Source organism: Lactuca saligna, chromosome 1, assembly GCF_052625555.1.
Source record: "Lactuca saligna cultivar CGN05327 chromosome 1, ASM5262555v1, whole genome shotgun sequence".
NCBI classification, from domain to species: Eukaryota; Viridiplantae; Streptophyta; class Magnoliopsida; order Asterales; family Asteraceae; genus Lactuca; species Lactuca saligna.
In genome coordinates, this window is record NC_136417.1 from 56,274,467 (window position 1) to 56,295,380 (window position 20,914).

A 20,914-nucleotide genomic window follows, 5' to 3' on the forward strand; every position below is an offset into this window, starting at 1 on the left:
TATAAAACAAATAGTCCATAATTTAATTAGTCTTCCTTTTAATCTCTAAATTAATTCATAATTAATTTAAGACTAAAACTAATTAAATAACGTAATTTCATATTAATATATTATAACCCATAATATATTAATAAACATATGTGTATAACTCTCATAAAATTATCCATAATAGTTTGGATGAGATGCAACCCAAATGGACCATGCCGGTCGGGTCAAGTATATACCAAATAAGTTATGGACTTAGACACCTTATCCAACATCATCATCAAACGAAACCTTCAGGCCAGTACCCACAACCAATTGTGAAACACTGATCAGGTTGTGTTTTAATCCTTCCACATAGGCAACTTTATGGATTGAGAAATCCATATTCGTGATCATGCAATAGCCTTTTATTGTGCCATAAGAGTTGTTTCCATACTTGAAACATCCACCATCTTTGAGAGAACGAAACTCCCTAAAATCTTCCTTCCTCCCTGTCATGTGACGCGAGAAGCCACCATTAATATACCATTCATTGTTAAACTGCTCATCACGAATAACCTACAAAAATTAAGCAGATTTAGGAACCTAAAGTTGTTTGGGTCTTGGTGAGCCTTTTACATAACATGGAAAATCGATAGAAAGATCAAGCATGAACGTTCATTTTATTAAAGTGGTTTCATCTTTCCTTTTAATGGTGAAGACCTTGATTTTGTTATCTGCTTTATTTGAGTCGGTTTGTTTTCCTTATGTTGATTCTTAACAGATTATTTCTTATCTTTCCTAGGGTTAGTGGTTGTCTTCTCTGTCGGAACTGTTGGATTAGTGTCTAAGTCCATAACTGTTTTGGTATGTACTTGACCCGATTATGAGCATGGTCCTTTTGGGTTGCCTTCACCATAGCAATATGTAGGATGATTTAAGGAGAGAAAGGTTTAAATATGATTTATTAATATATTATGAGAATAACATATTAAAGGAGAAATCATATTGTTTAATTAATATTGGTCAAGAATTAATTTTGTGGTTAAAAGAGATTAATTAAACTTAGGGGACTGAAGTTGTAATTATAAGATAATTATAATTGGGCTATGGATCACCTAATAATATATAGGTTGAACGAATTCTATGGGAAGCCCATTAGAAATCGTCCAAGGGATATGTTTAAGGAGTCCATGGGCTGCTTAGGGCCTAAGCAGTCAGATTAGGGTTTCCTAGTTGTAAACCCTAATAGCCTACATGTATAAAAGGGACCCTTAAGCCCCAAAAACGTGAACAACACTTCCATTAGGGTTTCCAGCCGTTTTTGGTGCCTCTTTTTGTTCTCCTCTTCATCCAAGTTGCGTATGGTGTTTGTGACTCCATTAGAGGTACTACACTTGTGGTACTTGCTTTCAAGAGCTAAGGAAATTCAAGGAACTAGTTGTTATTGCTATATAACAACAAAAGGTATGTATTCTAGCTTTATAAATGAATTTCGAAAATTATAGTAGCATGCCAGGTTTCTTTTTTGTGTTCATAAAGTTGTATAACTAATAGTGAAAACATAGATCCAATACTAGGGTTGCATACACACATAGGATTGTTTGTATAAGACCTATCAGTGGTATCAGAGCCATTGGTTTTTGTTTTCAATTAGCTTTTTATTCAAATTTGTGAACTTGACATATTAGGGTTTATGGCTAATAAACCCTAAAGGCTAGGTAATTTTCGCAATTAGGGTTGCAAAACCCTAGATGGCGATTTTTGCTAGGGTTTCCCAAATCCTTTCCTTAGCCTCCAAGATTTTGAAATCTAGGGTTATCCAACCCTTGGATTTCGAAATTACCTCCTTCCCCAAAGTTAGATCCTAAATTTTAGGGATTTGGATAATCCCATATCTTGTAATTATCTTTTAATTGTTAAATATGGTAATTAAAGATCTTGAATTATCCCATCCCTTATTTTCGAGATTTAGAGAGGGATTCAAGGGATTAGGATATCTTAAATGTATAATTGGTAATTATCCTCATGATCTAGATAATCCCTTGTGATTTAATAATTTAAATTAATTGTTTTATTTATGGTAATTATTAAATCAAGAGTTTTAATATTTAAAATTTTAATTTAAATGTCTTAAACTCGAAAATTTTAAGTGAGATTAAAACCTAATTGTTTTGAAGGGTTTCAAAACTTGCCCTCAAGTTTTGGAATTTAAATTGTTGATTAAAAGTTAATTTTGAAAGTCTAAAATCCAAAACCCTGATTTTGAAAAGTTCAAATTAAACCCTTATGGTTTTATTAAATTAATTAAGTGTATAATTAAAAGAGATTTAATAAATCCATAATGATTTTGGTTAATTAAAAGAATAATTTAAACCACCTAGTATTTTAAAAGTGTAAAATACACCCTTATACTATATATAACATTAAAAGTTTAATATTATATATGTATAACTAAAAATTCAGTCTTACCGTTAGTAGGCCTCATTCACGAAGCTAGTCTATAAGGGGTGTTTAAGGAAATTGCCTATAAAATGGCGATTGAATGGGTATCCACTCTTACCCACCGCACTCTTGACTAGTGGAGGGTCGTTAGCCGAACGGGTAGGATAGGACAGAAACCTTCCATTATAAGTATAATGAAGTACAAAGTAACTAAATGCTTTTTCAAATTCCCAAATCATAGTTACTTTAGGCAAAATGTGAAATTGTATGCTAACCCATGGAATTACACTTCGTACCCTTGTCAAACGTTAGTGGAGCGTGTGTGGTTAACCGGCACACTAATTTGGGGATGACATTGGTGGCAAAGGGTGGCTCGATGCTTATCATAGATCAATGGAGCGTGTGTGGCTAACCGGCACATTGATTAGGTGATAGTAGCATTGGGTGCACCACGTGATTCGTATGGTTATTTACACCTTGTTTGTGATCCTCGGCATCCCAGTCACGAATAGTAGGGCATAATCGAGATTAAACATGCCATTGAAGAGTTCAATGAGTCTCAAAAGATCTAGGAGTTTCAATTCATTTAAAACTTAAACTTCTTTTTCGTTTTTCATGGTGGAAATTGGTAAATCGTCATTTACCTACCTTCAAATATTCTGCAACTAGATTACGACATCCCTCTTCTAGGTTGTAGAGTATTGTGTTGGATCCTAGCTTGATGTTTCATTTGGGTGTTGCATCAAGAATTCTAATCAACTTAACTTGAATTTTCTCCCGTTTTGTAGATGTCTGAATCTTACAATGGTCTTCCCAAATCCTTTGGAACAAGCTTTCCAAATGAAGATGACGTTCCGAGATACGATCAAGGAAATGAGAGTCATGCTTCACTTCCTCCACCTCCTCCAATTATTCTCCCTGACCCACAAGTTCAAAGGCTTGAAAAGTTCAAGCTCACTCAAGCCCTTTTGGCAAGTAAACACGAAGATGGGAAACCTGTGTGTGCGCACGTCTTAGAGATGAAGTCATACATTGATAGGTTAAACATGTTGGGTGTCGAGATTTCAAGTGAGTTGGCTGTTGACTGGGTTCTTCAGTCACTTCCTGAATCATATAGTGAGTTCGTTAGAGAGTACTATATGATGGACCACGACGTGACCCTAATTGATCTCACCTATTTGCTTATAGCTGCTGAATCAGCAATGATTTGGCGTGCTGGTCAAGCAAATTTGTCTAGTGAATCAAACTCCCAAACTTAAATGGACACTGGCAACATTGGAAGTCCAGAAAGAACTAAGTCTGTGATTGTCCGATGTGTTGTGCCAAAGGAGTCTATTTGCTTTTATTGCCAAGAGAAGGGGCATTGGAGACGAAGCTGCCCTAATTACCTGAGAGATCTAAGAGATAGGAGAGTCAAGACGTATGGCTCTGCTTCAGGTAAAATCCATTAACTAACTCTTTTAAGTTCCTATTCTAGATTCTTAATACATGATGTGATAATATTACATTTTGATGTTTTGTAGGATCGAAGAAAAGAGAGGAAGCTTGAGAAAAGAAGTGAGCTGAATCTGATCATGAAGAAATGGATTTCGATCACATTACTTGAAGAATGGATTCTTGAGCTACAACTTGGAGTTAGAATAGATTGTTAACATAGTTTTTCAGTTGAATTGCATTGTAAGGACAAGTTTTTTCCGCAATAAAATAAATTTTGATTATGTCTTATTTATTTATCCTTACAATGAAATATATGAAAAATTGATGTTCATGTACTTCTATTATTAGCAAAATGGATTTGATTCTTAATTATGGAAATGTCAAAAGTGTACCAAATAGGGAGACTTTCTCATCGCCCAAGTTTCAATTGGACAGAAACTTGGAATCATGCAATGTGTATTGTATGATGAATGGAAAACTTTCACATTTGGGAAACTTAGACTAATTCTTTGGCAAAGTGTCAGTTGAAGGACTAGGAGATCAAGTACACTAGGTTGTGCGTTGATCAAGTCCACCACAAGAGTGACAAAGATATTCGTCATGATTTACTAAAGTTTAGTAAATGTGATTATACTTATAAGATTAAGTGTAATTCTGAGATTGATTGAAAGAGTTTCAATGAATAGTAGAACGAATAAAGAAGAATCGAGTAGGCAGAAAGATAACAGTTTCTCTTTTCTAGGAAGAAGGGAGAGTACCTTTTATTGTGTTTTATGATAAGTCTTAAAGATTAAGAACCATGTCTCAGTAGATCCTCTAAGTGAGTCTTAGTGCAATTGCATGTCTAAGAAGAGGAATCAAGTATTGTAGAAATGGTTAAATCAAGAAGTCAATCACACTTCGTTCCAATATCAAGTCTTAAAGTCAAGATTGTGACATTGAGTGAAAAGTTTTAAGTAGGTTTATAACACTCATCAAATATGGAACTTCGAAAAGTTTTCTTATTCTTGTACATTTAAGATTGGTAAGTTGTGATGTCTTGGATAAGACAAAGACCAACTAGGACCAACTTGTGAAGTGTTCTTATCTTGATAATAACTGCACTGACTCTTGAATATTTGATTGTCAAGAAATGTTTCTTGACAAAGAGAATCATATATGTCAAGAGGTCAGTGGGAGTTTTAATGTTTTGAAAAAGTTTCAAGAACAAATCAAATAAACCTTATCGATCATCACTAGCGCACGAGTTGAGGTTTACAACCTATCATGTTGACATTATTTTGATTTTGTGCCAATCCAATCGAGTTAATTATGCATGTGAGTTCTATGAATTCTCATTTGAATGCATAAAAAGTAAGGACCTTGATCAATGAAAGTACATTGATAAGAAAGGGTGAGCTACTTAACTACTTGGAAGACGTGGTGGGCAGCTGTGTTACCATAAGGCAAGAAATCAAGATTAAGAAAGGTCAGTCCATATGAGTTTGAATTTGTCATAAACTTTGGTTTTAACAAATTCACATGGATAGGAACAAATACACCATTTAAATCTAAGTGTCATAAGATTTCCTCCTTCATGAAAATGATTGTGAGGAAATGCTTTCACTGAGAAAGATTTTAAGAAGATAGTGATTGTAAAATTGCATTCTCGAATTCGATCATGGTTATGGTATCCCTTTCCATAATTTGAATTGTGAGGTTTGGCAATTAGTCTTAATTGTTAAGACACACATATGAACTATCTAAGGCAAAGGTGTATAAGTTCAAGAAGCCTTGATAAAAGATTATCAAAGCACTAAGTATTAGAAACATGGACTTAAGAAATTCAATAGTTATTGTCTTTCTGAAAGTTAAGATGTTTATGAATACATGTCGAAGCTAGTGGGAGCATAAGTGTTATGTTTTATAGTAATCATCATGATAGTGGGAGCATAAAAGTTATGATTGTATGATTATTATGGAAAGTATTGCAAGTTAGCAATATTAATTATAGAAAAACAAAGATTCAATTTGCAAAGTTGCATGGGTTGAAAAGTTGTTTTGCTATAATTAAGGGAGAGAATATTATACTCCATTTCAAAATCTAAAGCTTAGATTAAGAAATTTTAATATTTTCAGTCAAAGGATACATTGTGTGTTCTTAAAACGATTATGATTACGGCATCCCTCTTCATAGTTCGAATTATGAGAACATGACACATAAAATATTATGGCAAAAGATTGGTAAAGTATCATATCTTTATGTAAGACATTATGCATCGTGTCCCATACGCTTTGGGTATAGGATCGATTGCAAATGCTATAGTATTTTACCATTCTAAAATTTTCCAAATGTCTAGCGCATTTAGAGGGAAAAAGGGACTAGAATTGGTTTTGACTAAAATAATTAAACAACTATCAAAGGACAATCCAAAGTTCGACGAGAATTGGTCGCTTGTGAGTAGTTGGAAGTATAGTATTGGAAAATATGGAAATGTTTCCATATTGGATGGACCATATCGACATCATTACAAATAGAAAAGATTCTATTAAGAATGGGTTATCATGAGGAAAATATGGAAGCGTGTTCATATTAGGAAGTAAATATTGAAAATCTTTGTCTAGATTAGAAACTTTTATGCAAAAGGATGTTCAAAGGAATGTACTTTGAGTGAGAGACATCATATCTAAGGAATTGTCTTGTAACAATCTCCGATAGAAGACTTTGTAATATCATTGGCAATAGTGCAGTGACATTATGAAGGGATCGTTGCATAAAGTGTTAAGATCTAGCATATTCTATAAGTAACGAGAATTTGATATTCTTACACTTATGAAAATGGATTTGGAGTTGTGAAATGAGAATGATTGGAAATGTGTTCAATTGATCTATTTCACAAAGCATGGACCATAGGAAACACGGTGTGCATGCTTAGAGCATGGGACAATTGTTGTTGTAATTCAAGCAATGAGTTGATTATCCGAAACATTAAATGATAAATAATGAGTAATCAATATGGTGGATAAATAGAAGGGTTTTATTTACTCTCACAAGTTTAGGGCCATATAGGATTAAGTATTGTTGTTATGTTTCAATTTGCATGTTTTGACTTCCAGAATAACTAGGTTATTCAAACATCCACAGTTGGTCATACGTTGGGAGTAGGTATGAATAAAGACTGTCATGAATCTATCTGTAGATTGTCTGAAGTGTTTAGACATGGCACAAGTTTGCTGCAGAGTTCGTGAGTGCTTTGATAAGATTAAAGTATTGGATTAAACCCACGCTCACTTGGATCACTTCACGGTTTTATCACGAGTGATTAGTGACACGATAATATTGTATATTCTTGAAACCGAGACGTGTGAGTTGTTATTTGTTGGCCAGTTACACATTGATAATAAGTAAACGCACCAGTAACTTGGTGTTATAAAACTTATTGTTGTGTGTGATTCGATCAGTAAATGCAAGCGAGCATTTGAGTCGAAGTTTATCCATTCCTTTTACCCAAAGTGGGATAAAAGCGATATATGTGGGCCTCTCGATGATTTAGTGATGACACCTAAGCGCTTGGCCAAGTCGGGACTAAGTTGATGTGTTCAATTGTAGTCTGTTATCAGTCGTCATGAATCGGAAGTCGAAAAATAGTATAGAGAGAATGATTGAAATTCATGTCTTTTGTCTATACGATATCTTGAGAATGGAGGAATATATAATCCCTTATCTAGAGGACATGCTATCTGATAAGATCAGAGTTGATAGCGGCTTTTGAAAGCTACGATTGCTTATCAGGTTCTGAAGTCATACGGAAAATAGTTATTAGACTTATCCAAGTGGGAGACTGTTGGATTAGTGTCTAAGTCCATAACTGTTTTGGTATGTACTTGACCCGATTATGAGCATGGTCCTTTTGGGTTGCCTTCACCATAGCAATATGTAGGATGATTTAAGGAGAGAAAGGTTTAAATATGATTTATTAATATATTATGAGAATAATATATTAAAGGAGAAATCATATTGTTTAATTAATATTGGTCAAGAATTAATTAAGAATTAATTTTGTGGTTAAAAGAGATTAATTAAACTTAGGGGACTGAAGTTGTAATTATAAGATAATTATAATTGGGCTATGGATCACCTAATAATATATAGGTTGAACGAATTCTATGGGAAGCCCATTAGAAATCGTCCAAGGGATATGTTTAAGGAGTCCATGGGCTGCTTAGGGCCTAAGCAGTCAGATTAGGGTTTCCTAGTTGTAAACCCTAATAGCCTACATGTATAAAAGGGACCCTTAAGCCCCAAAAACGTGAACAACACTTCCATTAGGGTTTCCAGCCGTTTTTGGTGCCTCTTTTTCTTCTCCTCTTCATCCAAGTTGCATATGGTGTTTGTGACTCCATTAGAGGTACTACACTTGTGGTACTTGCTTTCAAGAGCTAAGGAAATTCAAGGAACTAGTTGTTATTGCTATATAACAACAAAAGGTATGTATTCTAGCTTTATATATGAATTTCGAAAATTATAGTAGCATGCCAGGTTTCTTTTTGTGTTCATAAAGTTGTATAACTAATAGTGAAAACATAGATCCAATACTAGGGTTGAATGCACACATAGGATTGTTTGTATAAGACCCATCAGGAACTTCTAAATTTGAGACAAGCTTTCCCTTCTCTTTAACATCCTTGATAGGAGTTTTCTTTGGTTAGGATTTAGGATTATTCATTTTCTCATAAAATCTTTTAGGAACTGATGACCTACGAGCGAAACTACCATTATGTTTCTGTGAAGCACATGAATAACAATGTCAACAGTGTTCGGGTTTCGGTTTTTGATTAGAAGCTTTTTTTTTGTACATAGTTGGAGTTCTAGGATTTCCAAAACTGCTTCCTCTCATTGAGATTATTTTTATATCTCCTGTTTCGTTGATGTTTCTGCTCTGGAAGTTACTTGGAAGATTTGTGAATATTCACATTCGGTTTCGTCTTCCTGGCATGAGGTGTAGCACCTGGTTTCCGGTATGTGAATTTTATTTGAGCATTGCCCTAATTTAGCCTTGGACTCGGCGAGTCATAGGGTCCGAATCGCCGAGTAGGGACGAGACTCAGGACACGTTTTAAGTAGGCGACTCGGCGAGTCCACATCCTGGACTCGGCGAGTCACCGCTGCTGAATGAAACCCTAAGTTTCAAGGGTTTGCACCCTATTTAAACTCTCATTCCGCCCCAACTCGTCCCATTCATCCCCCCATAACTCCCCCAACATCGTTTTCCCTTGTTTCCTTGAGAGTTTGAGGTGTTCTTGGTGTGTTCTTGAAGGTTTTGAGGAGAAAGAGGAGTAGATCAAGAAGAGGAGAAGGAGATCAGCCATCTTTGTGTCATTTCAACATTTTCCTTGAGGTATATCTCGTTTTCCCCTGTTTCTATGCTTAGGATGTCATTTGGGACACTCTTGAGCAATTCTCCAAGCTTGTTTGTGCTTAAGGACTCGTAATAAGTGGATTAACCTTTAGATCTAGGCAATATTGAGCTCCAGGAGCTCAGATCTATGAGCTTTATGGCCCCATGTGGCTTGTTCATCCTAGATCTACCCTTTTGAGGCATTTTGCACCCTAAAATCCACATTAGTGAATATCCACACGTAAAGTTGGAAACTTTACGTGTGATTTGTGTCCTAGAAGTCCAGATCTATGAATGGCATGGACTGAAACCGAGTAAATCTGTGTATTTGGTGGATGCATGGCGATGACTCGGCGAGTCGCATAGGTGACTCGGCGAGTCTGGTCGCGAGTCACCGATTTGGTCCCTTCATCATGTGTCGAGTTGAGCCATGAGTCACAGGGGGTGATTCGGTGAGTTGAGAGCTGAACTCACCCATGTTAGGACTCGGCGAGTCAATGCCCTGACTCGGCGAGTCCAAGGCAATCTTCATAGATCAAGAACAGACTCGGCGAGTTGTTCATACAACTCGGCGAGTCTTAGCATAAGGTGTTCATCGGATGAAGATGAACTCGACGAGTTGTTCATACAACTCGGCGAGTAGGATGAAGGAGTCAAATGACAGTTAGAAGATGAACTCGTCGAGTCATAGCCTGACTCGACGAGTAGAACCAGGGACCCAGGACAATGGTTTGCTAGGGACTCGGCGAGTGGTGATCCACTCGGCGAGTCGGGTCAACTGAAAGTTGACTCTAGCTTTGGCTTAGAGCTAGACCGGGGGTAAAATGGTCATTTTACCTAAAGGGCAGTTAGCAGTGTTTGATTGAGTATGTTGTGGGAATTACAGCCGGAGGACTCCCGGAGCAGCAGCAGTCAGTTAGTTCCCGATCAGTTCAGCATCTACTTTGAGGTGAGTTACCTTCCAGTAGCAGTGGGTCTAAGGCCACAATGCCGACCCACCAGTAGGAGATGTATGATAGATGATTGTCTTTGTGATATCATCTAAGTTTGCTACTACCTGATATGTTATATGCTAGCATGATATGTTGTATGTGATAGTAGTAGAGTTTGGTTGTTAGGACCAAAGGGTAGTCAGACACCCCAGATACGTCTGACAGTATGTGATGACATGTTTGCATGCTGGCTTGTTATGTTATATGTGATCGTAGTAGTAGGGGGTGAAATAGTCCCCGAGGATCGGTTGTTAGGACCGATGGGTAGTCAGCACCCCAGAATGGCTTGACATGGGTAGTCAGCACCCCAGAATGGCTTGACACGGGTAAGACGGCACCCCAGAATGGCCGTATGGGTTGGTCGGCACCCCAGAATGGTCGTACCGGGTAGTCAGGCACCCCAGAATAGCCTGGCATTACGTATGTTATGTATTTGTATGGTATGCGGTACCGTGGGGGAACTCACTAAGCTTTGTGCTTACGTTTACAGTTTTGTTTTCAGGTACCTCTGCATCGAAGGGGAAGGAGCCGGCGCGGTAGCGGCACGTCATACACACACTCTTCGGTTTCCGCATTTATGAGATTTACTGGGATTGTACTCTGGTATTTTGATGGGATGTATGGTTTGACTTTTTAGAACTTGGTTGCGATGTGTTATGGTGTGAACAAACAATGTTTTTATTTATTAATGTTTTCTAAAGTAATACCTTAAAAATGAAATTTTCGGACGTAAAAATTGGGTCGTTACAAGTTGGTATCAGAGCCCTGTTTGAGGGATTCGGACACGCCTTCGGGAGTGTTTGGACTCAAATCGAGGGATTGAAAGATTTTCCAAAAGAAATTGTTCTTTAAAACCCGGAAAAGAGTCATAAGAAAGAGCAAAGTGTGTGACGTGCGCGACCGGCCGAGCTCAAGTAAGTATTCCCCATAGTACCCATACAAGTTTATGTTATGTTTATCAGCTTTATGAATATTGCATGCTAGAATAGGCTAAGGATCTAGGAGTGATGCCTTATGTGCCTGTTTATTTGCTACAGCTTTATGAATATTGCATGCTAGAATTGAGTAGACAGCAGTAGGATAGCCTGTTTAGGTTATGCCTGATAGTGTGAGCTTAGCATCCTATGTTAAGTGTCGTTTCTTGTTCTAAGAACAGTTTTGGCTTGAGTCTGTTTTTCCTTATCCGAATGCTGCTTGCTTCGTGCTTGGTGGGATTCTGAGTAATGGGAGTGAGCCACTAGGTAAACACGTCACACCACATGTAATCAGGGTTGAATAATCCCAAAGTGTTGGAACTGGCCCTATTGCGCAGCTCTTGTTTGAGTCCAACTGTTGTAGGGACGGATCTTTTACTTGAAGGATTATCTAATCCTCATCACATGTGATGGTGTTTAGGTGGTGGCTATCTGGCATTATGAGGAGACCTACAGCAGCTGAGGACCAGTTGTGTTGAACTTGGGTTTTCCCTAGGGCAAGCTTAGGATGAGAATAGCAGAGAGTAGCAGTAGTAAAGGGGAGCTGGTGGAGTCGAGGAATTCCTCGGAGAAGGTACGGATAGATGTGGAAGGTAGTATGGGCCCGTACTACTGAAAGAAGAGGATCCGTACCCGAGCTGAGGAAGGCCAAGACGAAACCAAGGAACCTGTAAGCAGTTGAGATCCCTCAGAAAGTAGCAGTACCACTAATGATTATTATGATGTTTTGCAGAATGGTGGTACTTCGACCGAGACCGACATATGGCGGGTCAGGAGAGGGGTCAGGTTCGGGATCTGGCATCGAACCGATTGAGGAGAGGCTACGTGAGTTCATCACGTCGGAGATCACTAGGGGCATCCTTGAGTCGACCCCCATCATCTTTGGGTCGATCAAGGAAGGGATCGTGGAGTTGATGGAGGATCGCCTACGGGCATTCAGGAGCGACTTAGCCTCTAGCCAGTCGGGATCTCGCACACTGTCCTTCAAGGACTTCAGAGGTAGTGGTGCGCCGGATTTCCATGGGGTGAAGGACCCCATTGTCGCCAGGCGGTGGATTGCGGATATCGAGTCCGCCCAGTTGACCAGCTTCTGCCCCGAGGGGTCGAAGGTGAGGTACGCATCAGGGTGTTTACGGGACCGGGCCCGAGATTGGTGGGAGTCAGTGGGTGACTCGTTGGGAACCTCGGTTATCGAGGCAATGACCTGGTCGGACTTTGTGGCTAGGTTCAGGGCAGAGTTTGCGCCAGCGGTCGAGCTTCAGCAGCTGGCCAAGGAGTTTTTAGACATGAGGCAGACGACAGAGACCGTGGTGGAGATCACCGCCAAGTTTCGGGAGAGGGCTTTATTGGTGCCCCAGTATGCAGGTGACGAGGATATGAGGAGGACTCGTTACCATGATATGCTACGAGCTGACATTCGGGAGCATGTTAGCTTTTCGGCCTGCCCTACCCTGGACTCCATGATTTCCAGGGCTAGGGAGAGAGAGATAGATTTGGAGCACATCCGGAAACGGAAACTTGAGGATGGTCAGGCATCAGGGGCTTTGGGGAAGAAGCCCAAGGGATCAGATGGGAGGCCAAAAGGCCAGTCGGGACCGAGCCGCTGTAGGAGGTGCGGCAGGCCGCACGAGGGGGCGTGCAGGATGGGATCGTCAGGCTGCTACAAGTGCGGCAAGTTTGGGCATATCAGCAGGGATTGCACTGCTCCTGCGACAGTTATTCAGACATCGGAGTTGTTGTGTTTCCACTGCAACCAGAGGGGCCACAAGAAGGCCAATTGCCCCATGTTGACAGTTTCAGCGCCAGTGAAGGCGCCAGCTCCAGCGACCCTGCGGATCACGGATGGCCGTCAGGGCAAGGCAGAGGCTCCAGTGGTGAGGAGTCGGGCATTTCAGTTGACTGCCGAGGAGGCACGCGCCGCGCCCGATGTGGTGACGGGATCGTTCCATGTGAACGGCATCCCGGTTCAGGTATTGTTCGACTCGGGTGCATCCCGATCGTTTGTTTCTCTTGCTCTTAGCAAGAGATTTCATGAGACTTCAGGCGAGTTAGATTGCCCGTTAGAGGTAGAGATTGCTGACGATCGATCGGTTCGAGCGTCGATGGTGTTTCGAGATTGTGTCCTGCGACTGTTTGAGGAGCGTTACCTGGTAGACTTGGTTCCCATTCCATTGCGTAGGAACAAGGTGATTATTGGTATGGATTGGTTGAGCCCTAATGGGGCAGTGATAGATTGCGCACAGCAGCTAGTGCGAGTCAGGACCCCGAGCGGGGGAGAGTTAGTGATTCATGGAGAGCGGCCGCAGTGTGGACCCACTGTGTGTTCAGCAGCGAGGGCTAGGCGCTACCTTCAGCAGGGATGCGCGGGTTATGTCGCGTATGTGATGGATACCCGGGAGGCGGGTAAGGCGACCGTGAGCGAGGTCCCGGTGGTTCGAGATTTTGCTGATGTCTTCCCGGAGGAACTGCCTGGGATACCTCCGGAGCGACAGGTGGAGTTCAGGATTGACCTCATTCCCGGTGCGGCTCCGATAGCCAAAGCACCATATCGGTTGGCTCCTCCCGAGATGCAGGAGTTGTCTACGTAGCTGCAGGAGCTGCTGGACAAGGGATTTATTCGGCCGAGCAGTTCACCCTGGGGAGCCCCGATTCTGTTCGTAAGAAAGAAGGACGGGTCGCATCGGATGTGTATAGATTATCGGGAGCTGAACAAGGTAACGGTGAAGAACCGATACCCGCTTCCAAGGATTGACGACCTATTTGACCAGCTTCAGGGAGCATCTTGGTTCTCCAAGATTGACTTGCGTTCGGGGTATCATCAGATGAGGGTCAGGGAGGAGGATATGCAGAAGACTGCGTTTCAGACGCGCTATGGTCATTACGAGTTCGTGGTGATGCCGTTTGGGCTCACCAATGCTCCTGCCGCGTTCATGGACCTCATGAACCGCGTGTGTAGACCGATGCTGGATCGGTCTGTGATAGTCTTTATCGATGATATCTTGGTCTATTCCAAGACTCGGGAGGAACACGAGGAGCATCTGAGGGAGGTATTGGAGACCCTGAGGAGGGAGAGCTTGTATGCCAAGTTCTCCAAGTGTGAGTTTTGGTTGCGCGAGGTGCAATTTCTTGGACACCTCATCAACCAGAACGGGATTCTGGTTGATCCGGCCAAGGTCGAGGCCGTGATGAGATGGGAGGTCCCGAAGTCTCCATCTGAGATTCAGAGCTTCCTGGGATTGGCGGGCTACTATTGGAGATTTATCCAGGATTTCTCCAAGATAGCCGTACCCCTGACACGACTGACGAAGAAAGCCGTGGTCTTTCGGTGGGGACCCGAGCAGCAGGCTGCGTTTGAGATGCTGAGACAGAAATTGTGTGAGGCACCAATCCTAGCCCTGCCTGAGGGCGTAGAGGATTTTGTGGTTTACTGCGATGCGTCCATTTCGGGGTTGGGCGCAGTTCTGATGCAGAGGGGGCATGTCATTGCCTACGCTTCGCGGCAGCTCAAGCCTCACGAGGCAAATTACCCGACGCACGATTTGGAGTTGGGGGCGGTGGTCTTTGCCCTCAAGATTTGGCGGCATTACCTCTATGGGGTTCGGTGTACCATCTACACGGACCACAAGAGTTTGAGGTACCTCATGGACCAGCCGAATCTGAATATGAGGCAGCGGCGGTGGTTGGACGTGGTGAAGGATTATGATTGCGAGATCCTTTACCACCCGGGGAAGGCCAATGTGGTGGCCGATGCGCTTAGCCGCAAGACGGTGCCGATCAGGGATGTCTGTTTGAGGATGACTGTGGTGACTCCCCTGTTGGAGCAGATTCGGGAGGCTCAACAGGAGGCTATCAAGGAGGAGCATCGGAAGAGCGAGCGTGTAGTGGGTCAGGTTTCCTCCTTTGATTATGATGGCAGAGGACTTTTGACATTACACCGTAGGGTGTGGGTGCCGTATCACGGTGGTGTGCGTCAGATTTTGATGGAGGAGGCGCACAAGTCCCGATTTTCTATTCATCCCGGGGCGACGAAGATGTATAGGGATCTTCGTCCGGATTATTGGTGGCCTTGCATGAAGCGGGATGTGGCATGGTACGTCGAGCGGTGCTTGACCTGCAGGAAGGTCAAGGCCGAACATCAGAGGCCGCATGGCAAGATGCAGCCGTTGGACATTCCACTGTGGAAATGGGAAGATATCACGATGGATTTTATCACAAAGCTTCCCAGGACCGCTCGAGGAGTGGATTCGATTTGGGTCATCGTGGATAGATTGACCAAGAGTGCTCACTTTATTCCGATTCAGGAGAGTATATCGGCCGAAAAATTGGCCGACATCTATATCAGGGAGATTGTGGCACGGCATGGGGTGCCAGTATCGGTAATCTCGGACAGGGATGTGCGTTTTACTTCCAGATTCTGGAAGAAATTTCATGACGAGTTGGGCACTCGTCTACATTTCAGCACCGCCTTTCACCCGCAGACAGATCGTCAGAGTGAGCGGACCATCCAGACTTTGGAGGACATGTTGCGGGCGTGTGTTCTGGATTTCGGTGGTAGCTGGGATACCTATCTTCCTTTGGCTGAGTTCTCCTACAACAACAGCTATCACGCGAGTATTGACCGACCCCCGTTCGAGATGTTGTATGGGCGGAAGTGCAGAACCCCGATATGTTGGGGGGAGGTTGGCCAGAGAGTCATGGGAAGCACCGAGGTGGTGCTAGAGACGACCGAGAAAATCCAGCAGGTTCGGGGCAGACTTCAGACTGCACGGAGTCGGCAGAAAAGCTACGCCGATAGACGCCGATCCGACTTGGAGTTCCAAGTCGGGGATATGGTCCTCCTGAAAGTGTCGCCTTGGAAAGGTGTCATTCGATTCAGGAAGCGGGGCAAGTTGGGCCCAAGGTTCATCGGGCCGTTCAGGGTTGCAGCCCGGGTGGGCAAGGTGGCGTATAGGCTAGATCTGCCAGCCGAGCTCAGTCAGATCCACAGCACCTTCCATGTTTCGCAGCTGCGAAAGTTTCTGGTGGACGATTCAGCAGTAGTACCGTTGGAGGATATTCAGGTTGATGATAGCTTGAATTCCATTGAGCGCCCAGTCGCAATACTTGATAGAAAGACCAAGACGTTGAGAAACAAGAGGGTAGAGCTAGTAAAGGTGCAATGGCAGTACTGCAAGGGTTCGGAATGGACTTGGGAACCGATGGACGAGATGATGGAGCACTACCCCGAGCTGTTTCAGGACCAGGCAGCAGACTTCGAGGACGAAGTCTAAAATAAGTGGGGGAGATTTGTAGCACCTGGTTTCCGGTATGTGAATTTTATTTGAGCATTGCCCTAATTTAGCCTTGGACTCGGCGAGTCATAGGGTCCGACTCGCCGAGTAGGGACGAGACTCAGGACACGTTTTAAGTAGGCGACTCGGCGAGTCCACATCCTGGACTCGGCGAGTCACCGCTGCTGGATGAAACCCTAAGTTTCAAGGGTTTGCACCCTATTTAAACTCTCATTCCGCCCCAACTCGTCCCATTCACCCCCCCAGAACTCCCCCAACATCGTTTTCCCTTGTTTCCTTGAGAGTTTGAGGTGTTCTTGGTGTGTTCTTGAAGGTTTTGAGGAGAAAGAGGAGTAGATCAAGAAGAGAGGAAGGAGATCAGCCATCTTTGTGTCATTTCAACATTTTCCTTGAGGTATATGTCGTTTTCCCTTGTTTCTATGCTTAGGATGTCAGTTGGGACACTCTTGAGCAATTCTCCAAGCTTGTTTGTGCTTAAGGACTTGTAATAAGTGGATTAACCTTTAGATCTAGGCAATATTGAGCTCCAGGAGCTCAGATCTGTGAGCTTTATGGCCCCATGTGGCTTGTTCATCCTAGATCTACCCTTTTGAGGCATTTTGCACCCTAAAATCCACATTAGTGAATATCCACACGTAAAGTTGGAAACTTTACGTGTGATTTGTGTCCTAGAAGTCCAGATCTATGAATGGCATGGACTGAAACCGAGTAAATCTGTGTATTTGGTGGATGCATGGCGACGACTCGGCGAGTCGCATAGGTGACTCGGCGAGTCTGGTCGCGAGTCACCGATTTGGTCCCTTCATCATGTGTCGAGTTGAGCCATGAGTCACAGGGGGTGACTCGGTGAGTTGAGAGCTGAACTCACCCATGTTAGGACTCGGCGAGTCAATGCCCTGACTCGGCGAGTCCAAGGCAATCTTCATAGATCAAGAACAGACTCGGCGAGTTGTTCATACAACTCGGCGAGTCTTAGCATAAAGTGTTCATCGGATGAAGATGAACTCGACGAGTTGTTCATACAACTCGGGCGAGTAGGATGAAGGAGTCGAATGACAGTTAGAAGGTGAACTCGTCGAGTCATAGCCCGACTCGACGAGTAGAACCAGGGACCCAGGACAATGGTTTGCTAGGGACTCAGCGAGTGGTGATCCACTCGGCGAGTCGGGTCAACTGAAAGTTGACTCTAGCTTTGGCTTAGAGCTAGACCGGGGGTAAAATGGTCATTTTACCTAAAGGGCAGTTAGCAGTGTTTGATTGAGTATGTTGTGGGAATTGCAGCCGGAGGACTCCCGGAGCAGCAGCAGTCAGTTAGTTCCCGATCAGTTCAGTATCTACTTTGAGGTGAGTTACCTTCCAGTAGCAGTGGGTCTAAGGCCACAATGCCGACCCACCAGTAGGAGATGTATGATAGATGATTGTCTTTGTGATATCATCTAAGTTTGCTACTACCTGATATGTTATATGCTAGCATGATATGTTGTATGTGATAGTAGTAGAGTTTGGTTGTTAGGACCAAAGGGTAGTCAAACACCCCAGATACGTCTGACAGTATGTGATGACATGTTTGCATGCTGGCTTGTTATGTTATATGTGATCGTAGTAGTAGGGGGTGAAATAGTCCCCGAGGATCGGTTGTTAGGACCGATGGGTAGTCAGCACCCCAGAATGGCTTGACATGGGTAGTCAGCACCCCATAATGGCTTGACACGGGTAAGACGGCACCCCAGAATGTCCATATGGGTAGGTCAGCACCCCAGAATGGCCGTACCGGGTAGTCAGGCACCCCAGAATAGCCTGGCAGTACGTATGTTATGTATTTGTATGGTATGCGGTACGTTGGGGGAACTCACTAAGCTTTGTGCTTACGTTTACAGTTTTGTTTTCAGGTACCTCTTCATCGAAGGGGAAGGAGCCAGCGCGGTAGCGGCACGTCATACACACACTCTTCGGTTTCCGCATTTATGAGATTTACTGGGATTGTACTCTGGTATTTTGATGGGATGTATGGTTTGACTTTTTAGAACTTGGTTGCGATGTGTTATGGTGTGAACAAACAATGTTTTTATTTATTAATGTTTTCTAAAGTAATACCTTAAAAATGAAATTTTCGGACGTAAAAATTGGGTCGTTACATGAGGTTTAATTCTCACTGGTTGAGGTTCGCTAGTACCATTTGAAGGTTCATTTTGAACGTCCATGGTGCCACTTGTGTTCGATTTAGCGAACCATGAAGGTTTTTTTAATGGTTCAACTACTTATCTGCTTTTCACTCTCCACGAGGTTCGTTCCGACAGGCCTTTCGTTTCATCGGCATTGTCGATTGGGGCTGACCAAAAATGCTCATCATAGCCATCAACATTATCTTTATCAACCATGGTTGTTAACTCAACTTTATGATCCTTAGTTACTCCAGCGGTATTGTACACCTGATTTGGTACCGTTTGTACCTTTTGGTATACAACAACCTTTTCCTTCTAGACTTTGACCTTTTCTTTAGATAGGCGAGCAAACTCAACAGAGATTTTGGGAATGAGGACTTTTGTTGGTTCAGGTTCAGTTTTAATAAATTCAGAACATTCAACCTCATCCTATTCAGATATTTCACTCATGTCATTGTCCTCATCAAATTTAGATGTATTTTCAGCATTAATCTTGTAATCTGAACTCAACATAGAACTTGATGAGTGAAATTTCTATACAGTTCCAGTCTTTATTTTCAATTTATCAATTTCATTTAGTAAGTTTCTGAGCATGTCCTTGTGGTCCTTGGACTTAATACATGACTCAATTTTGTCCAGTCCAATTCTATAGGCTTCAGATGTTTCTTTAGATGAGACAATTGATTCACAATTATAGAAATCAACATCTATTTTGTCTTCTTTAATTCAAGGAAATGCAAAATCATTTTGTGAATTTTGTTGCCTATTTCACAATCTAAATGCAACTGAGTAATGTTGGAATAAAAACGTTTAGCAATCAACCAAAAAATATTCCTTTGTTTCAAAAACTTTAAATTATCACGTTGCAAATATATCAATTTGTCTCTAGCCCTAACCAACGCTAATTCATTTTTCTCTATCCATATCCTTAATTCCTTGCTCTTGGAAGATACCATGCTAATTTGATTAGTTAGGTTAGAATTCATGAGGCGGGTTTGTTTTAGGCTACCACTTAAACTAGAAAAGGTGAATTTTAAATCATTTAATTCTTTTTCATAGTTAGAAACGGGTATTTTGAGAGATTCAAGGAGGGAATTTACCTTTTTGATCAATCGATCACACTTGTTGATCTGCTCTCCAGCTGGTTTCGCGGTAAAGCATTTGTCTTCCCTTTCCTTCGCTTCATCGCACCCGCTATCTGTAGCATAGCCTCTCATTTATGACACTCCAGCTGTCACCATCAGAAACTTTCCAACAAACTCAGAACCTTCTTCCTTTGCAACAAACGCCTTGCCATGAGTGAGCTTGCGAACTTCCTCATCTTCCGAGTCATTAGACCATACCTCTACTCTACCGAACTCGTTTTCTTCAATATTTTCCTAGACAATTAAAACAGGCATGGATTTATCGTTAGACTTTTTCTTCTTGGTCTCTTTAAGCTTACACATGTGGTAAGCTTCGTCATCTTCACCCTCTTTGTTCTCATTCATTCTCCTTAGCATGCATTCCTTCGGTAGATGGTTTTTGCCGTGACAGTAATTACAGTCATACCCTGAGTCACCCACAAGTTTTCTCTTCTTCTTTCTGAGGAGTGCTTTTAATTTCTTCTTTCACTTTCTATGAAGTGTAGCTTCCCTGCCAGTTTCGGTTCTTGGCGGGGAACTTCATTCTAGTAAACCGCTTGGGCTTTGATAACATCAATGCATATTCTTCATTTGTCAGATCACACTTAGAAAGATTTGACTCTTCTTTTTCTTCAGCTAAATTCTTACCCTTTGAGATAAGAGCCAAGGATCCCATTCCAGGACTACATTCGTTTCCTTTATCACAACACTTTCATGTGACTTGAGAATTCCCATGAGCCTCGCCAACGAGTAGGATTTAAACTGTTCATGAGCTTTTACTATTGAAACCACCATCATCCATTCTAGCCTTAGACCATTCATAAAAGTGACCTTGTGCTCAATCACCTCTCTGTCGATTCCGTGCTTAATCATCTTACTAAGAAGATGATTATAGTGATCGAATGTTTGAATGAGACTTTCATCTAGCTTTTGCTTGAAGTCACCAAACTCCGAAAGTAGAAGAGTTTGAGTAGAATGCTCAAGATCCTCATTGGTGTAATACAACTCCTTAAACCTGTCCCAAATCTCCTTTGCAGTAGTATACGAGCTTCCCAGACGAAAAGTGTCAGATTGTAAAGCGAATCTGACCATTCTCATTACTTTTACGTTGCTGATCAGTTTGTCTTTCTCGTCTTGAGGAACTTCT

The 20,914-nt window shown here is 42.1% G+C and overlaps 1 protein-coding gene across 1 annotated transcript; it reads right to left on the reverse strand.

Annotated features, from left to right (window-relative positions):
• Positions 1–249: 249 nt before the first annotated feature.
• On the reverse strand, positions 250–19,860 carry LOC145006673 (uncharacterized). The gene is made up of 2 exons (XM_078965748.1): positions 19,744–19,860; positions 250–543 (listed from the first exon to the last, which is right to left on the reverse strand). The coding sequence occupies exons 1-2, from the start codon at positions 19,858–19,860 to the stop codon at positions 250–252; spliced, it is 411 nt and encodes a 136-aa protein (XP_078821874.1).
• Positions 19,861–20,914: the final 1,054 nt, after the last annotated feature.

Bases quoted from the DNA above. Each gene is read 5' to 3' on its own strand.
- LOC145006673 (XM_078965748.1), bottom strand. From the start codon at position 19,860: ATGAGAGGCTATGCTACAGATAGCGGGTGCGATGAAGCGAAGGAAAGG. The intron at 544-19,743 runs GTAAATTCCCTC...TAATTTTTGTAG, and splicing joins GTGATCGATTGATCAAAAAG to GTTATTCGTGATGAGCAGTT.